At 38.9% G+C, this 19,892-nt stretch overlaps 1 protein-coding gene across 8 annotated transcripts in view; it reads right to left on the reverse strand.

Moving 5' to 3' along the window:
* The window catches only part of Srpk2 (SRSF protein kinase 2), a 191,573-nt gene that overhangs the window by 21,243 nt on the left and 150,438 nt on the right, over nucleotides 1-19,892 (reverse strand). For all 8 annotated transcript variants that reach the window (XM_042684502.1, XM_042684505.1, XM_042684501.1 and 5 more), the window contains 6 exons: nucleotides 14,299-14,464; nucleotides 12,677-12,702; nucleotides 11,247-11,493; nucleotides 9,588-10,070; nucleotides 1,978-2,078; nucleotides 1,787-1,894 (listed from right to left, as the gene is read on the reverse strand). In XM_042684502.1, coding sequence (XP_042540436.1) covers nucleotides 1,787-1,894; nucleotides 1,978-2,078; nucleotides 9,588-10,070; nucleotides 11,247-11,493; nucleotides 12,677-12,702; nucleotides 14,299-14,464 — 1,131 coding nt within the window. The remainder of the gene's footprint in view (nucleotides 1-1,786; nucleotides 1,895-1,977; nucleotides 2,079-9,587; nucleotides 10,071-11,246; nucleotides 11,494-12,676; nucleotides 12,703-14,298; nucleotides 14,465-19,892) is intronic.

Below are 19,892 nucleotides of genomic sequence, written 5' to 3' on the forward strand. Positions count from 1 at the left end.
TTTCTCATATCATAAGGCATTATCTGCTTAACACAATGCTTTCACTTTACTATTAGAGAATAAAAATTGCAGTAAGTTTAAAAGATTAAGTAAGTCTTCAGATAATAAGAGCACCTTGTTTATTCTGCATTGCTTTTTTAAGGAGAAGACAAGCATTACACCTTACATGGGAGTCCTTTCATTTAGATAACTGAAAATATAGATAAAAATAATATGAGAGTTGATTTCTTTGTAGCTTTGTATGTCCCTCCCCCACAGTATAACCCCCACTTTCACTGTATTTGATGTTGGTATAATTTATGGAGGGGAAGGGAAAAAACAAATTGTTTAAATAAACAGGGATACAGGTGGACCCATTTGCAACAATGAGATGTACAAGTCATTATGCCAAAAAACAAACTTTACAACTTTGGTGGGGATGAGGGGTGAGAAGGGGAAATAAAGGAGGAGGCAACAATGCTTGATAAGAAATGTACTCATTATCTTGCCCATGTAATTGTAACCCCTCTATATGGTATTTTCACAATAAAAAAATAATAATAATGAGAGCCAAGTGGGGTAGCTAAGTTGGTAGAGTGCTTGCCTACCATGTACAATGTCCGAGGGTCAATCTCTGACACTGGGGAAAAAATATATCAAATACAATAAGACTATACTAAGTCACATGTATACACACCACATTTCCTAACAAAGTAGTGATAAAGGCCATTGAGAGAAAGGTGCTCATTGGCCAGGAAACAGGGCAAGAGACAAATGGAAATCATCTCATAGGTGAGGGACTATTTGTGCTTGTCAGTCCATAGGTTTAGAACAAATGACAAAAGATGAACTGCTGGGACTGGTTTTTTTGTTTTTGTCAGTCATGGGCTTGAACTTAGGGCCTTGGTGTTGTCACTGAGCTCTTTTGCTCAAGGCTAGCATTCTACCACTTTGAGCAACAGTACCACTTCTAGTTTTTGAGTGGTTAACTGGAATAAAAGTCTGTCACAGAGACTTTTCTGCCTGGGGTGACTTCGAATCATGATCCTCAGCTCTCAGCCTCCTAAGTAGCTAGGGTTACAAGCGTCAGCCACCAGTGCTCAGCTGGGACTGGGTTTGGTGTAGACATACCTAAACTCATGGGATCTAGGTGAAAGGCTGCCTCTTACTTCCAAGAAAAGCATCTCAGTTCTCTAGGGAACAGACTTGATCTAAAGGAGTGTATGCCACCACTGTTGTCTCAGAAATGACTACATATATCACATTAAGCCAGAAGACTCTCTAGATTTTTCTTTAGAAAGAAAATGTGATTGCACATTGACATGTAAAAACTCCCTTTTTCACCAACAAGGAATAAGGAAGTCAGAAACTCAGGTTAACCTCGCAGACACTACCTGGGGCAAGGACTCTAACCTTCCAGACTCAGACAATCTTCTTGAAGACTGTTCTTTTTCCATGACTTAAGTCACAGAAAAGTCTGTGTGGAGAAGCCTGCACAAGCAGTGTTTCCAGGGATCAAAAACAATTCCTTATAGTCACTGGGTCACCACAAATGAGTCCGATTCTTGGGGTAATGGGCTGTGCAAGACCTGAAGAAGAGGCCATCTTTCACAAGCCCAAACTCTTGGGCACAGCTAAGCAGAATTCTTACAGTTTTCAAGACAGCCATGGTTGTAATCTTCCCCTCTCTTATCTCACCCTTGAATTTAGAAAAACTAAGCCCAAGTGCTACAGGAAATGCTACCCCACCAAGCACATTAAAGGGAAAAGCCAATTCCCAGAAGAAAATGGCAAAAGCTATTCTTACCATGCAGGCTGTACTCCAAATGTCTGCAGGCGTACTGTAGCCTGCTCCTATCAAAACCTCTATGGATCTATACTGACGCGTCTGGATATCTTCTGTGAAGTGTTTATGCTGGAAAGGAACAGATATATTACCATGGAGGAACACAGACATTAAAAAAGAATCATGACCAAAGAATAGAAAAAACTACTTACCACCCAACAAGCATTTCCCAGGTCAGCAATTTTTACTCTAATTTTATCTGCATTGCGTGGATCCAGAGGGTTCACCAACAAGTCGGCTGCCCGGGTTTTTGCTGGCATGGGCAAATAGAAGAGCAGTTAGTGACTGGGACAAGTGGTTTAGGTGTATGAGCATAATGTTTGTCTGTCTGTCTCTCTCTCTCTCTCTCTCTCTTTTTAAAAAATCCTAGAATCCTGTTTTTAATCCTAATTAAATCTCTGTCCTTACCTCTGAAAAATATTCCACAAAAAGAGAATAATGTGGGCTGCCAGAGGACTTCATGAACATTATCTCATCCTTTCTCCTCACTATCTCTGGTTGCTTTATCTCAGGGCAATCAGCACTGCTGTTTTCCCAGTCTATGTCTTTGTGGCTGCTCCATCTGATCACAGTGCCCTTCTCTCATGGATCATACTGAGCTTACCAATGGATTTTTAAAGGAACACAAGGACAAACAAGAATACTGTTGCAGGTGACCAAATGTTTCACAGTAGCATGTAGTTCACCTGACCCAGCAAAACTGTCAGGCCACAGGTATCTGCATCTCAACACACAAGCAACCTCTATAGCTACAACACATACATGTGTCAAGAGTTTAGATGAGAGTTGATTCATAAACCAAGATTAAAGGCAGAGTTTTGTGCAGGCAAGACTCCAGGATCAGCAGTCTCCTGAGTTGGCCTGTGCCAAAAAGACAACCTCTGCGGTTACTTACGAATTTGTTACCTACTGAGGTCACAGTCAGTTCCAAGATAACCTGAGGGATCTGGATAGCAGGCATAAAATCAGGTTTCCTGGGTTTTCTAGGTCCAGGGGAGCTTCTCAGCTAAGGCACAACTGTGCTGTATGTTAAGTACTGTTAACCAGGAGCAGATGGCAAAGAAAAATAACTTGGTAAGACCCAAGAAAAAGAATCCTGAAATGAGTCGGCTGGCCAACAAACTCAAGATTTCTGGTAAGGATGAAATGTAATTGGATTTTATTTTAGAAGTCACTTTGAAATGGTATTAATACAAAGCATTAAACTCGTATCTCAGATAACATGTTTGCTCACCTAAAGCTGAGCACTGATAGTATAAGCTAAACCGCTCTTAGAGTACACTGAGCTATGGAACGATGGTGCTCAAGCAATTTCAATTCCTCAGCAAACTCCACACAGGCCGAAAAACTAGCCTTGCTAACAACAGAGCAGACAGTAGCAAAGTCCTCAGAGACTACAGCACCTATTATACTCCTAAGTCTCCAGAGGAGACTTTTAGCCAATATTTGAACTCATAAGGTCTGTTCCTTAACTTGTGGGTCAATATAGTAGACTATATAGACACAGAGGGTCTCTTCTCCACACCAATTCTATGCCCATATCCTTCTTCACAGGAGTGCTAATTCACAAGGGCCTCCACCAATGGCCAAGTAATAAAAGAAATAAAGGAACTCGGAAAATGAGAAAGAGTAGCAGAGGGACCCAAGAGAAAGCAGAATATGTAAAGGGTTGAAACAATGACCTAGCATAAACAGGACTATGCTAATGGACTAATCTAATGGATACAAGAAGGAGAACCAGCAAGAATCTGAAGAGGGAGGACCATTGTCTCCCAAAGAAACAACAACAACAAAAAACAAAACAGGAGAGTCAGGACAGCATTCAGCTCAGCTTCCCTCTAGAATCAGTGAAGGACCAGTGTGTGAGCAGTGAGGATAGCCAAGGGTGAGTTTCCCCTCTCCAAACAATGTAGGACAAGGAGCATACTACAACACATTCTGTAGTCCTCATTCACGGCAGGAAGGATTGATTTATTCTCTGAAAGATCAAGTAACTGAGTTGGCAGGTAATCTTAGAATGAAATGATTTGATCTCTTACTTCCTCTTAATTGGTGCTTTGGTTTGTTTTGTTGGTGCCAGTTCTGGGGCTCTAACTCGGGGCCTGGGCGTGTCCCTGAGCTTTTTTTGCTCATGGTTAGTGTTCTATCATTTGAGCTACAAGCTCTACTTTCAGCTTTTTTTGGTGCTTAATTGGAGATAAGACTCTCACAGATCTTCTTGCCCCGATTGGCTTCAAACCATGATCCTCAGATCTCAGCCTCCTGAGTACATTCAAGATTACAGATATTGCCACCTAACTAAAGATACCTCTTTGTATCTATATATCCAATTACACTGGAAGAAATCTACTTTTGGAGACACCAACACCACACATTTGAATACAGTTTATTTGTAATATCCCTCATTTATGCTCACTAAACAATATCTCTTTGATGCTATTATTCTCTGGTTCAAGTTTGCAAATTAATTATCCAGCTTACAATGTGCCCTAAATAATACTAAGTAATCTCTCTATAATTTAATTATTTAAGAACACAACAGGAGATGAAAAGGAGTGTATTTCTGATTTCCTTCTCAGTGTGATCAGTGTCTGTGCTAAGGACCTATCTGCAACCCGACACAAATCCTCATGGACACAGGCATGCTGACTCCTGCTGCACAATCATTCCCTTTCTGCTTTGCTAGGAATCACCTCATCTCTTCTGATAAAATCACCCCTTTGGTGACCTGTCATAGCTTTTTCTTCTGAGGACACTAGCACAACTGACCACCTGGTGGTGGTCCCTTCTAAAATAAAAAGTCTGCAACTGTTATCTGCTTCTACTGAGGAGAAGTTAGTAGGAAGATTCAGAGGGAAAAGATGAGTCACTTTTTGATAAACTGGACTCTAGCAAACCTGTGGTAATTCTTTCCATGTCAGTCTATTCTAGCAACTAGTAAGACAGTGCGTCAGCATTGCTCCAGCATGGTGGTACAACTGTCATCACATGTGTACAGAACATCAACTCCAAATTTTAAGAACACTCTTAAAGGAAAGTATGCACATCCTCTATCTGGGTATGCATCAGTAACCAGCCCAAGGAATGACAGAAGTAGCTTATTTAATGCCAACCTGAGCCTTACTAGGGATAGATACAATCATAATTAAGAGACTCACGTACTTGTTAAAAATATGGTCAGGCCAGGCGCAGGTGGCTCATGCCTGTAATCCTAGCTACTCAGGAGGCTGAGATCTGAGGATAACAGTTCAGAGCAGCCCAGGCAGGAAAGTCCATGAAACTCTTATCCCCAATAAACCACCAGAAAACCAGAAGTGGTACTGTAGCTCAAGTGGTAGAATGCTAACCTTGAGCTGAAGAGCTGAGGGACAGCACTCAAGCCCAGAGTTTAAGGCCTCTGACCGACAAAAAATAAAAAAAATTAAAAATAAATATATATATCGTCAGTTAACTTGAAGGAATGAGTAATTCATGTATCATATCAGGTATTATATGTAACCAACAAAAACAAAGCAAAGCACAAGAATGAATATCAAGGCAGGCACTGTTCAGGAGAGGTCTTTGCAGTGACGGTGACATTTAAGGGTGACAGGAGAGAAAAATTCTAGGCAAAGGAGAGAGGAAGTGCAAAGGTCTTGAGGCACAATCAGGCTCAAAATTCTAAGAAAATTTAGGAAGAAGACATCATGAATGGTATAGACCAAGCCTGGATGGTGCCCAAGCGCAGAGTTCAAGCCCCAGGATGAGCATGCATGTGCTTGGGTGCGCGCGCACGCACGCACACACACACGCACACGCATGCACACACACACACACACACATACACACACACGGTATCTATCAGTAGGCCAACTTGGACAAGTACTAAAGATATTGCTACTCCTCCTCCATGTAGACCTGCAGCCAAAATAAAATACATACCTCTCTGCTTCACTGAGAGTGTCTGTCATATGTGAGAAGCCAAGGCAAGTGCTATGGCTGTAATAGCTGACAACCTACAAGGAAGCTGTCTCTTCTTCTGTTGTTGCCACTCCCCGGTTTTGGTGCTAATCCTAGTGTCCCTGAACTTTTTTACCCAAAAGCTGTGCTCCACCATAGCTCCCTTTCTGGCTTTTTGGTGGTTAATTGGAGATAAGAATCTCACAAACTTTCTTGCCTGGGGTGGCTCTAAACCATGATCCTCAGATCTCAGCCTCCTGAGTAGCTAGGATTATAGGCATAAAACACCAACACACAGCTTCAGATTACTCTTGGAGGAAAAGGAAAAAAAAAACCTACATTCTTCAACCTGCCATTAAGTTCATTTTTCAGACATCTAAATCTGGCCCCAATCTTTCTTGTGCTATTCTCTAATGTGTTACATTTGACTCTTTCAGTAAGTTGGCCTGGGAGCCATCAGAAAAATAAAACCACCAACCTCCTTCATGGGATCAAGAGTAGGGGGAGAACTACCCATGGTTATCAAATAATAACTCTCAAACAAGTACCCCTGCCCTGCTGCAACCCTAAAATTCAATGATACTGAAAAGGACTGTGTGGCAAGAGACTGGGATCAATAGCGGGGGTGGGGATAATATTGTCATAACAGAAAACATCTAATTTATCTCTGAGAAGATAAATACTCAAGTAGTTTAGGAATAAAGTATCCTAGTATCTATAGCACACATAGCAAAATGTTCAGTTTGAGTCTAGGTGGAAGATATATACTTTATAGATATATACTTTATAGAGGTGTTCTAACAATCCTTTCCTGTGCCTTACTCATGGATGCAGACACCCATTGTGTAGACTGCTCAAGATGATGGAAACTGAAAAATCATGAGCAGAAGAATAAGTTACCTGATTAGTATTATTATTTTAAAAAGTTACCTGATTAGTATTATTATAAACACACACACACACACACACACACACACACACACACAAACAAAACAAACAGCCAACTAGGAGAGCAATTCGAAAGGCCGATAGAGATGGAAATTGTAGCTACAGAGAACACAAAGACCAGTTAGGAGTCTCTGCATTAGTGCAGGCAAGCAATGACCATACTCACTTAGGGCTAGGGCAAGGAGAACCCTATTTAGAAGCTATAACTGGATGCATTACATACTAGTTATTAGAGAAAGAAGAGAGAATATGGAAGATAATAAGGAAATCCACTGTTTTTGGCTAGCTGGCAGGGAAAGTTGTATTCAGTTTTCTATATGGTAAGTTTGAAGTTATTTTATGACTTCAGAGATAAAGTTCTCATTCCTCTGCCAAGATAGTAATGCCTTGTATCCTAGACTTGTTTACTCCTTCAGTCTCTGAACAATGTCTTGTCACACAGACTCTCAATAGGTACAGAATGGCTTTCTACATGGCTTCACTGGATAGCAGTTCCTATAGAGTTAGCTCTTGCTGGCTACAAGTACTATGTTAAATACATTACTTTATCTTCAGTAGCCTCAACAGGGCCTATTTAACACACTCCTGAGACTCAATAGTTACCAAGTAGAAGAATAGAGATTAGCTCATCTATGCTACAGGCTCAGGTCAGTTGGGGAAATACTGGAACATCAGCAGAATAGGCTAAGAACAAGATGTCACTAACACTTAAAAAGCCTAAAGACTAGGAAACTTCCCCAGAGAGCAGCAGAACAAAGGATTGCTGAGGTTGAGGTGAAGCATGGGACAGACAGTGGAGTGGAACCAAGGTGTGAATCATACCCTCTTCTAACTAACCTAAAACTGCTAGTGATGCTTACCCCCTTAAACAACTTGGGCAGGGCTAACAACACAGCCTTCTGCCAATCAAAATATGTAAACAGCTCAGGGATGGGGGGCATGGGTATCTCTTGTTTTGTTTTGTTTTCCCGAGAGAGTGTCTTGCAGTCCCAGGTCAACCAAGGCTGGCCTCAAACTCTTAACCTTCCTGCTTATAACTCCTGAGCATTGAGATTCTGAGTATTCTTTAAATCTAATCAACAGGTTCTGAGTTAAATAATCTGTATCCAGTGGGATTTTTACATTTCTAATGAAGGCACTCATTTACTACAATTTAATTTTTTTTCTACTTCTCTTTTGTCAGGGGAATTGCCCTCCTTCCCTTTTCAGGCCTAAACTATACTTACCTACCTATTCCACTCCCAGAAAGAGTAATGATGTAGTGAACAAGAGTGGGACCAAGCATTAGGGGAGGCCTGAGACCAGAATCTACAAGTCACTGGCAATTGACTGTGCTGAACCAGACTCCTTGCCTGGCCTCAGATACTGCCCACATGTGGTCCTGCCAGTGCTCATTAAGACCAAGGTACACACATGTGAAAATTGTTATATAGTTTTATTTATGCTTGCTATATATTATTGAATTATTTGATTGATTGTTGTTAATCCTAGAGATAGTCGCTGATTTCCTTTGATACAAGAACAAGCAGAAGCTTTGGGATGTTAAAAAGGCAAAATCTCATATAGCAATTAAACTTTGAGCTAGGATTTAATTTTATATTTGAAGCCAGGCCTCTAGATGCCACCTACAAAATAATGACTGCTGTATAAGTAGTTGCTAAATGAATGTGTAAGCACCATGAAAATTAAGCTGCAACAACAATAAATATGGAAAAGTCATGGCTATCCTTTCCAAGAAAGGAACCTTCATTCTATATGAAACTTTCCTTTCACTATGTGGCCAGAGAAAGAATGACTAAAAGTTAATCCTGTTTTGCCAAGCAAAGAAAATACATGCTAGGACAATAGTTATAGGTAGTAACAGGCAGCTGACTTTGCAAGGCCTACTGAAATGAAGGGGGCTGAAGAATTTTTTGGTCGATTTACAGGAAAGACATAATTTACCATGTCTTAAATGTGCTTGTCAGTACAAGAACAGAGGATGTTTCTGAGCTTTTTCGCTGTCTAACTGTGATGCTGTTTCCTCCTAGTAAGTCATTAGCAATTACCTTGGGCATCTGTTCCCAAAGTAAGAGTAAAGTCAGGGCCTCAGGTAGATAAAAACAAAAGATCCAAACTACAGCCTGCCATCATGTTTAAATCCATGCCACCTCTTTTCAAATTATAATCTTTAGACTATAATTTGTTCTCTAACATGGTTCCATAATCAGGGACAATTATCAAAAGCATGACAGTTAAAATCATGACCCTTCTTTCTCAATATGGCCAAAGAGCAGGCAGATGTTTTCTTGAATAGAAACAAAAAATAAAAGTCAGGCTCCAGGGGCTCATGTCTGTAATCCTAGTCAGGAGGTTGAGCTGTGAGGATCAAGGTTCGAAGTCAGTCAATGAATCTCTTTTCCCCAATTAAACACCAAAAAGCCAGAAACAGAGCTGTATGTGGTTTAAGTGATAGAATGTCAGCCTTGAGTGAAAAAGCTAAGAAACAACATCTAAGCCCTGAGTTCAAGTCCCAGTACCAGCACAAAGTAAAAAATCAAAACCAAACAACAACAAGCAATGAAATAAATTTCTATCATATAATAGGGGTTATAAAATACAAACGAAAAACTACAAGTTATAGAAGCTTACAAAGTTGCTAGAGCTGGAAGCTTTTTACAAATGTTTGATGTCACTGACAGAATGAGAAAAATTCAGAAAGCCTAGTGTACCCACACAACTTAAAGTGCATTACTTGCACTCAAAAATAAAATAAAAATGGTTCCTACGTAGACATGCATAGCTTTTCTACCTTCAGCCAATTTTTCCGTAGTATTGGTCAAAAGCCTGATCCTGTGCTGGTGAGAGCAGATGGTGGATGGGAAAGGGAACTTACTTTTTGGCAAATCCCCAGTACTGGAGGCTGAAACCGTCCTGCTCCTGTCATGGGATGGACTGCTTTCCTCTTGCTCAGTAAGTTGTGATCCCTCTGAAATTGTAGAGCTGCACGCCACAGGTTCTAATGGCCCAGAGAACAAGGATGTGGAAAACTCTTCAAACTGTGACTCTGGAATCTTATGTTGTCCATTTGGCAATTCGCCATTGAATTGTTCATAGGAACTGCTATATGTGTAATCACTTTCTGCATTTGGCTCATCAAGGTTATATTCCTCTGGATTTGGGCAGTCATCTTCATCATCCTCTTCATCTTCCAGTTGCTGTTCCAGTAAGAATGGGTCATTCTCAATATGGCCATTGGTTTTGGGGGACTCCATCCATGTAGGGTCTATGTTTGCAAGTTCCTGTTCAACATCATCTTCATCTTTCTCAACGTTTTCTTTCTCAGCATCTTCTTTCTCTTCCTGGTCCTCAACTTCACCTTGAAGAGTTGATGGATTAAGATAAGATAGTAGCACTCAAGAGAATAGAAGCACTGGGAATTTTTCTCCTTTAAGAATATACACTGGGGCTGGGAAGGTGGCTCAGTGGTAGACTGCTTGCTTTGCATGCATGAGGCCCTGGGTTCGATTCCTCAGCACCACATAAGCAAAAAGAAAAAAGCCGGAAGTGGTGCTATGGCTCAAGTGGTAGAGCGCTAGCCTTGAGGTGAAGAGCTGAGGGACAGCGCCCAAGCCCAAGAGTTCAGACCCCACGACCGGACCCAAAAAAAAAAAAAAACTGTGTGTGTGTGTGTGTGTGTGTGTTTGTGAATAACAGGGATTAAACATGGGGCACTGAACATGCTAGCCAAGATATACTTTTTAATGTGCTTTATATTTATACATATATATATATAAATAAAATATAGCACACAATTCACACTTATTGATATGGAGAAAAAATCTGTTTTCTAAATGTATTCATTTATTTAGTAATAAGCCTAATCTTCTCAAAACAAGACAGTGTTGGGGGAAAAAAGTTTATAAAGTTGGACTTCACTTTCATCCTGTTCTCCCATAATCTTCAGAAAAAGATTTGTAGTGCATTACAATTAGGCCAAAAAATAATTATGAAATAAAGGAAGGGCCATCATTATTATAGAGGTACACTATTTCTCAAACATTTTCCACTGTTTAAAAGCTAGTTTGAAATGCAGGGTACCAGGGTTCACACCTATAATACTACCTTCACAGGGAGCTGAGATCTGATGATCAAGGTTCAAAGCCAGTCTGGGCAGGAAAGTATGTGATCACTAGCCTTGAGTAAGAAAGCTAAGAGACAGTACCCAGGCTCTGAGTTCAAGCCCTAGTACTGGTATATGCATGCATGTGGGCAGGCATGCATGCACACATGTGCATGTGCGCACAACAGACACACACACACACACACACACACACACACACACACACACACAAATCAGTTTGAAATGTTAATACAAGTCACTGGCATGAAATATAGGCTGTTTCTCAAATTTCCCAAAAAGGAGTTAGAGAGAATTATCCTTAATTATCCGAAACAGCAGCACAAAGCCAATGAACATAGATAGTGGCTGGGCTGGTCCCTGTTCCCTGAAGCTCTTGGAACCCAATCAACTCCTCCTCCAGCTTCCACTAACCATTATCTTTCACAGTCTCCTCCTCAGCTGCCTCCTGTGTTTCTGCTTCTTTTAGTTTCACCTCTGGGTGGTAGTCATCATCTTGCTCGTTGGATGGTAAAGTGGAAGTGATATTTTCTTCTATTATTTTTCTCTCTGCTTCTCGCTCCAATTCCTCTATCTCCTGTAGGCGTTTTTCCAGTAACTCAGCCTGTCTCTTCTGTTTCTTTTTCAGTTTTTTCTTCTTGTTTTTAGATATTTTTCCTACCTATGAGATGTTAAGAAATTTCCAAAGTCAGATTGCTTCATTTTAAAGCACTATGTAACAGTGCAAATGCTGGAAGCATAGCCAATACCAGCAAACTGCTTTTTCATGCCATATTTAATTAAATTCATAAGGCCAAACAGAAGATCCTCCTAGGGTTATGGTAAAAGAGAAAGCACTTCTAGCTACTATCATGACCTTCTATTCAGAGGAATATAGCTTTTATCAGAAACTGAATATCTGGAAATACTTGTCCTTAAACAAGTAGCTTGTCTTGAAATTTTAACTTGCTGCTGCCTAAACAGAAAAAGTATTATTGTAACTTCCTTACTGACATAAAAGAAATGCTTGCCAAAACAGGTTGTCAACAGTAGCACTTCATTTGAGCTTAGCTCTCATACTGAGCTGCAATCAACAAATGAGATAAAAGAAATGAGAATATATGATATCAAAGGGCAAATAAAAGAAAAAGTCACTTTCTGTCCGCCTCCAACTTAAGCCGCTCATCTGGCAATGAGTGACTAAAATGTTTCACAGGATTAGTGCTCACAAACTAATTCCTAATATTCAAAGATCTCTTTAACACTGGAATTTCCATTCCAGAGACTGGTTTCATTAGAACTATTTTCACATAATAATACGTAATACTGTCATATTTGTTTTTCCTTTAGTGCTGGCGATTGAACCCAGGGCTGCATGGTAGACAAGCACTCTACCACTGAGATCTCTCTCCAATCCTACTCTCTATAAGTCACTAAGCTATATAACAAAAAAAAAGTATGTATGTACTCATTACCTTTCTCATGTAACTGTAACCCCTCTGTACTCTATTTTTACAATAAAAAACATAAAAAAGAAAAAAAAAGTGTGTGTCTGTGTATATATATATATATATGCGCGCCAACCAGAAGTAAAGTGGTTTTGAAAGTATCACCCTTCAAACCCTCTCATCATCTCACAAGTCACCATACTTTGACAATAGAACCCCAGAAAATAAGAAAGATTCGTTGTGCATGACCTTTGATTGTTTCTATTTTGTAGAAATCATTATTTAGAATATAAAACATTTTTATAAATGTGTGTAACTTTTGAATATACACTAGAACATCCACTATAATTTGAAAAGCTCAACAGTGAATAGCCTCTTTTGACATGCTGAATAGAAGTATATATAATAAGTACTTACAGGTTTTTGCTGTGGAGCCGTACTCACTAAAATAAAACAAAACAGATGCTTAGAGAAAAAATAAAGTTATAGGCAATCTGAATTCAAAATGAATTTTAATGGCTATCCAACTTCTACCGGGGTTTGAACTATATGCCTCCTAGTCTCACTTGGCTTTGTGTCTCATGACTGTTGTTCTACCACTTGAGCTATGGTCTCCACTTCCAGCTTTTTGATGTTTACTTGTAGATAATGGTCTTGAGGATTTGTCTGTTTGAACTGGCTTTGAACCTTCAGCCTCAGATCTCAGACTCCAGTGGAGTTAGGATTACAGGCTTTTTGTTTCTTCAGTCAGTACTTGGGCACTCTAGCACTTGAGCCATGACCTTAGCCAACTCTGCATATGCTGTTCTTGAGACAGGATTTCAATTTATTCTTGGGTTAGCCTTAATTGTAATCTTTCCATTTGTGCTTTCCTTCCCAGCTTCAATGACAGGTACTTGCCAGTGGACCCAGTGAGATGAGATGGGAGTCTCACAAACTACTTTTTGTCCAGGATGACCTTAAACCATGATCCTCTCATCTTTCCCTATAAGTAGCTAGAACTACAGGCTTGAGTCGCTGTACCTAGCACAAATGCTGATGAGCACAGCATAATCTTGTACATACTGAGCAATTTTTGAATATATGTATTTAAAGTTAGATACTAATATATTTCAAAAATAGTCATTTGCAAAGCTCCACCAACAGGGGAAGAGTGCAGAAATCATATAGTCAGTCTTCCAACCAAATTTGGTTTACTGAAAATGAAATAATAATTTAGATGAGAAGACAAACATCCACGTTTGAATCTATTTGGCAAGCTTTATACAAGTAAGCTAAATCAAACAATACAACAAATTGCAGCAATGATTCCAGACATTATATTAAAACCCCACCAGTGGGGCAAAGTTTGATATGGTAGACTGCTTCCATGATCTAAACAACTCCCTGATCATGGTAATGAGATAAAGAAATGAGGTATTTCTCTGCAGTCCCATTCAGTCAAAAGAGATTTAATCCATCAGTCTATAAGCTTGCATGACAATACTCCAGACCATAATGTGAAGAGCATAGGAATAAATCGTCAATCCTTCACTACCACAGCCTTTTCTGAATTTTCTGCAAAATTCAGAAGTAAAAGTGTAAATGCTAATATTCAAGCTACTTTATGTTTTCCACCAATTGAGGTCTTTCCTAACTAATTCTAAAGTACCAGTACTATATCACAGTCTAATATAGTTACATTAGCTGAGAAGGGAGGATTCTCAAAAACCTGAAGCTAGGAAAAAATCCTGAGAACTACAGATCTAAAAAAATTCTGTAAAAATGTGGGAAACAGAAGAAAATGCTCATATGTAGAAGAAGCTATGTAAGAATTTAGATAGGTTTTTTAATGAATAAAGTAAATTAAATATCGAAATATAATTGAGATCTCTTCTCAAGAAAAAATTCACAGCATCAAGCTCGTACCAAAAAAAAATTCTTAACAAGTATGCACATGTTGACTCAATTGCCTCCAATGTGCAACTCCAATGTTCAGTATCCCATTTGAAAGTTTACAATGTCCCAAGCATATGGATATGAAGGCTCAACTTCCTTACCTGCAGATCCAGAGGGAGGAGGAGCACCTGCTTTCTGCCACTCAGTGGCCTCAGCAGCCATTCTTCTCACATATGCATCATCCACACACATTAAGATGTTTTCCGGCTTTATGTCAGTATGAATGATCTTGCACTTACTGTGTAGATAATCTAAACCTTGAAGGACCTGGTCATAAGAAAATCAAGAGAGAGGAGGCACTGTTAATACCTTCATTATTTAACTTTTATTTGCCAAATAGGTAATATAATAATCACATGGTAAAAATTTGATAAGACATAAAAATGTATTTAGTAAAAATCTTCCTCCCTGCTCCCATATAGGAATCCAGCTTCCTTCCCCCAAAAAGCCAGTGTACCATCTAGAGATCACTCATGCTCATAGGAACAAATGTACATCTACTTGCAATTACTCAATAACTTTGCTGGAAAAGAATTCTCATTATCATATAGTCACACTTTTAGGTAGATATAGTTATGTTTTTAAAGATGTGCAATCATAAGTCCTATCTAATATACAACATTTTCATCACCCCCAATGGTCTCTTATAATTGGTCTCTTATAATGGTCTCTTATAATGCTCAAGACTTACTTTTATATACTATGTATCAGTATTTTATTTCCTTTTACTGCTGAATGAACTTAGGGCATTTTTTTTAATCCAGTCATTTCATAGTACATTTAGAATGTTTCCACTTTTGGCTTTTAAAGATACTCTATGTACATTCATACACAAGATTTTGTATGACCATGTATGTTTATTTTTCCAGTTATACAGTTAGAGGAAAATTGTCGGGTCATATTGCCAAACTGTTTTCCACAGTGGCTATAGTAATTTACACTCCTGCCAGCAATACATGCTTCTTCCAATTTCTTCATCCTGATCAACAATTTTTAATGATTTCAGTTACAGTAGTAGGTAAGAAGTCTTATCTCATTTTTGTTGTTGTCTTGTTGTTGGTAATTGGGGTCTTTGCTCTACTTTTTGGATAGGATCTCACTTCGTTGCTCAGGTTAGCCTGGGACACCAGGGCTCAATCATGCAAGCCTGCTGTGTTAGCCACACTTGTTTGTTTTAGTTTAGTTCAGACATTTATTTCACTACTGTATTATAATGTGCAGACATTTTTAATATTGCAGAAAAAGATTTACTGGAGTTTTTAAAAGGCCCAATATCTAGACAACACTATTCCATGAAATACTAAATCCAAATATTCACTATACCAAGAAATACTGAATCCAAATAAATAAAGCTGGGCACTAGTGGTTCACGCTTGTACTGCTAGCTATTTAGGGGCCTGAGATAAAAAGATCATGGATTGAAGCCAACGTGGGCAGAAAACCCTGTGAGACTTTATATCCAATGAACTACCAAAAAAAGCTGGAAGAGGAGTTGTGGCTAATGTGGTAGAGTACTAGCCTTGAGCAAAAAAAAAAAAAGATTAGGCACAGTGCCCAGGCCCTGAGTTCAAGCCTTAGTACTGGCACAAAAAATTAAAATTAAATTAAAAAATATTGAATAAACAAAGTATGTAAAAGCAGTAAGGCTCCAGATTTCTTAAAATAATGCCTATTACATTCAGATAGCTAATTTTCCTTAAGAAGCACTGATCACATGTCTGGAAATGAACATAGAAAGAAATTTATCACTAGGAAATATTAAGTAAGAAAAGAAAATCATGGGGCTGGGAAGATGGCTCAGTGGTATAGCGCTTGCCTTGCATGCCTGAGGCCCTGGGTTCGATTCCTCAGCACCACATAAGCAAAAAGAAAAAAGCCAGAAGTGGCGCTGTGGCTCAAGTGGTAAGAGTGCTAGCCTTGAGCTGAAGAGCTGAGGGACAGCGCCCAGGCCTAGAGTTCAGGCCCACGACCAGACCAAAAAAAGAAAAAAGAAAAGTAAATCATGGGGCTGGGAAGGTGGCTCAGTGGTAGAGTGCTTGCCTTGCATGCATGAGGCCCTGGGTTCGATTCCTCAGCACCATATACACAGAAAAAGCTGGAAGTGGGTGCTATGGCTCAATGGTAGAGGGCTAGCCTTGAGCTGAAGAGCTCAGAACAGTGCCCAGGCCCAGAGTTCAAGCTCTCCAACAAGAAAGAAAGAAAGAAAGAAAGAAAGAAAGAAAGAAAGAAAGAAAGAAAGAAAGAAAGAAAGAAAGAAAGAAAGAGAAGAAGGAAGGAAGGAAGGAAGGAAGGAAGGAAGGAAGGAAGGAAGGAAGGAAGGAAGGAAGGAAGGAAGGAAGGAAGGAAGGAAGGGAGAAGAAAATCATTACATGGATGTTGCACAGGGCACCATTAAAACTCAACTTGGAGCTGGGTGCCAGTGGTTCAACTTGTAATTCTACTACTTGGAAGCAGAGGTCTGGGGATGACTGTTTGAAGCCAGCCCAGACAGAAAACTCCTTAAGAGTTATCTCCAATTAACCACCAAAAAAGACCGAAGTGGAGATATGGCTCAAGTGGCAGAACACTAACCTTGAGCAAAAAAAAACAAACAAACAAACTCAGGGATAGTGCTCAGGCCCTGAGTTCAAGCCCCAGGACTAGTGCACAAACCCTCAACTTTGGAACAAGAATATTCGCTCTTCCCACTCTTACTAATATAATACTTAGAATTCCTAGCCAGTGCAATAAGGCAGGAGAAATAAAATGGATTCAAATAGAGAAGAAAGAAGTCAAATTATGCCTGTTTGCAAATGATATGATCCAATACTTAAAAGATCCTACAGACTCTACTCTAAAAAATCTTTAGATTTGACAAACTACTTTGGAAACATAGTAGGACATAAAATTAACACTCAAAAATCAGTAGCCTTTCTACACAGGAAAGCAATTCCATTTACAACAGCCTCAAAAACAAAATATAAGTATTAATTTAACCAATGAAGTAAAAGACATCTACAATGAAAACTGCAAAACAGTGAAGAAATTGAAGGAAGAAATCTTTAGAAGTCATTAAAAAATGCAAGACATCCCATTCTCATGAATTGGCAGAATCATTATTATGAAAATGGCCACAATGCCAAAAGCAATCTACACATTTAAGGCAATGACCACCAATGTACCAATATCATTCTTCACAGAAATAGAAAAGTCAGTCCAAAAGTTCATATAGAAGTATAAAGGAATCTGTATAGCAAAAGGAATTCTGAGTAAAAAGAACATCTCTAGAGGTATCACAAATTATACTAGAGTCATACTGACAAAATTAGCTTGGTACTGGCACAACAATCTCAAAGATCAATGGAACATCACAGAGGATTCAGAAATAAAAAGCATACAGTTACAGCCATCAAATTTTTGATGAAGGAGCCAAAAATATACACTGGAGAAAAGAGAGACTCTTTAATAAATGGTGGTAGGAAAACTAAAACTGGGCTCTTATCTTTCATTTTTCACAAAAATCAACTCTAAATGGATCAAAGAGCAAAGCAAAATGTGGAACTTTAAATCTACTATCAGAAAATACAGCAAAAACCTTGACATTATAGGCATAGGTACTTTCTGGTAAAGAATGGTAGAGAAACTAAGAATTGACAAATGGCATTAAATCAAATTAATCAGTTTCTGCACAGCAAAAGAAATTACCAAAAAGAAATGACCAAAACCAAGAGACAATCCACAGAATGTAGAAAATCTTTAGCAGCTATTCAAAAGATAAAGGATTAATATCCAGAATATACAAAGAGCTCAAAGTATTAAATGGCAAAAGAACAAATCAAATAAATAAACGGGCAAAAAACAATTGAACAGTTCTCACAAGAAGTATAAACTGTTAATAATTCATGAAAAAATAGTCAACATCTTTAGCCATAAGAGAAATACAAATCAAAATTACACTAAGATTCCACTCATGTCCATCAAGAAAACAAACAACAAATGCTGGACCTTTAGGAGGAAAAGGAACTCTCGTACATTGCTGGTGGGAATATAAACCAATGCAACCACAATGGAAATCAGTATGAAGGATTCTTAAACTAAAAATAGACCTACCTCACTGTCCCACCATACCACTACTGGGTATATATCTAAAGGAGAGTAAATCAATATATAAGAAAGATGCCTGCATAGCTATTCATAACAGTCAAATGGTGGAATCAGTCAAGGTGCCCAACAGATAAGTGGATAAAGACAACACAATATATATACATTGTAGAATACTGCAAAGCAAATAAAAAGGAAATTATCATCAGCAGGAAAATGAACTAGAATTGGAGAACTTAATCTTGAGATAATCCAAACTCAAAAAGCCAAATATCTTCTATTTTTGCTCATATGTAGGATCTAAACCTAAAAAATAAACATATCATGGGCATGTACATACATAAATATATATATATACAACAAATATACATATATACAGAAAGACATAGAGAACCTGATTCTAAATGTGTGACTATTTAGGAATATGAGGGGAAGAGAAGAGGAAGATAAAGAATTATAGACAATAATTAATTTTCAAATTAATTTTCAAATTTCAACTATGTATAAAGACAAGAAACTTAATGAAAGCTATTGATCAAGAGAAGATTGTGTGGGCAAGGAAAGAGGGTTATTCTGAACAAAATAACATTTGCACGTATAAATACTATAGTGAAACCCCTTGGTGCAATCAATACACACCAAAACAAAAATTAATTAGTTAAAAAATAAAGACAGGAAAGCAAAACAGGTTCTGTTAGGGTGGAGCAGGGCAGTGAGCACCAGCAGGATGGGACTGCATTAACAAGGAACGTGAAAGGCCTAACCTGGGGACTCCAGCTACTCTTAAATTGCTACTTAACTTTCATTTACTAGGCCAGGCAAAGCACTTAGATTCATTGAACTTCACTTTTCATTCCTGTAAGAGGGGGCAGGGGGATCTACTATGTAGTTAAGAATTCCAAATAACATGGAAAACTCATAAAAACAAGGTCTGGCACACTGGAAGGTCAAAACACAGGGTAGAACTGAAGGTATGCACTGAAGCAACTAGATAAGTATATAAAGTTCAGTAACAATACACCTCAGGTCAATGCTGATAGGCATCTTATAACTGTTTATGCAAAATAACTATAATGATGGAAAAATAAAAACAATAAAGTTTAATGCTAAGGATAAGATCTCCCTTTGCAAGACCTGACAGCATTAAAAAGAATCTTTGCTAGCCGGGCATCAGTGGCTCATGCCTGTAACCCTAGCTACTCAGGAGGTTGAGATCTGAGGCTCATGGTTCAAAGTCAGTCTGGGCAAGAAATTCTGTGAGACTCAACTACCAAAAAGGCCAGAAGTGGGACTCTGGCTCAAGTGGTAGAGCGCTAGACTTGAGCAAGAAAGCTCAGGGACAGCACCCAGGCCCTAAGTTCAAGCTCCAGGAGAGATACACGCATGCATGCATGCACACATGCACACACACACACACACACACACTCAAAATGAGTCTTTACTTTTACTGTCTTCACTTGTCATATCATCATGTTTGCCTTGCTTGCCTAAAAAACACATACTTGTTGTGAGCAGTAGGAGGCAGCAGAGGCTACAAATACCCCGTGGCTTCCAAGAAAGCTGAGTGAACTCAGACATCCAACTGAGATATCCAGGGTTGTCCTCGTCCACCAGA

The sequence above is a fragment of the Dipodomys spectabilis genome, unplaced genomic scaffold (assembly GCF_019054845.1).
Source record: "Dipodomys spectabilis isolate Male_0828 unplaced genomic scaffold, ASM1905484v1 ptg000089l, whole genome shotgun sequence".
Classification (NCBI taxonomy): domain Eukaryota; kingdom Metazoa; phylum Chordata; class Mammalia; order Rodentia; family Heteromyidae; genus Dipodomys; species Dipodomys spectabilis.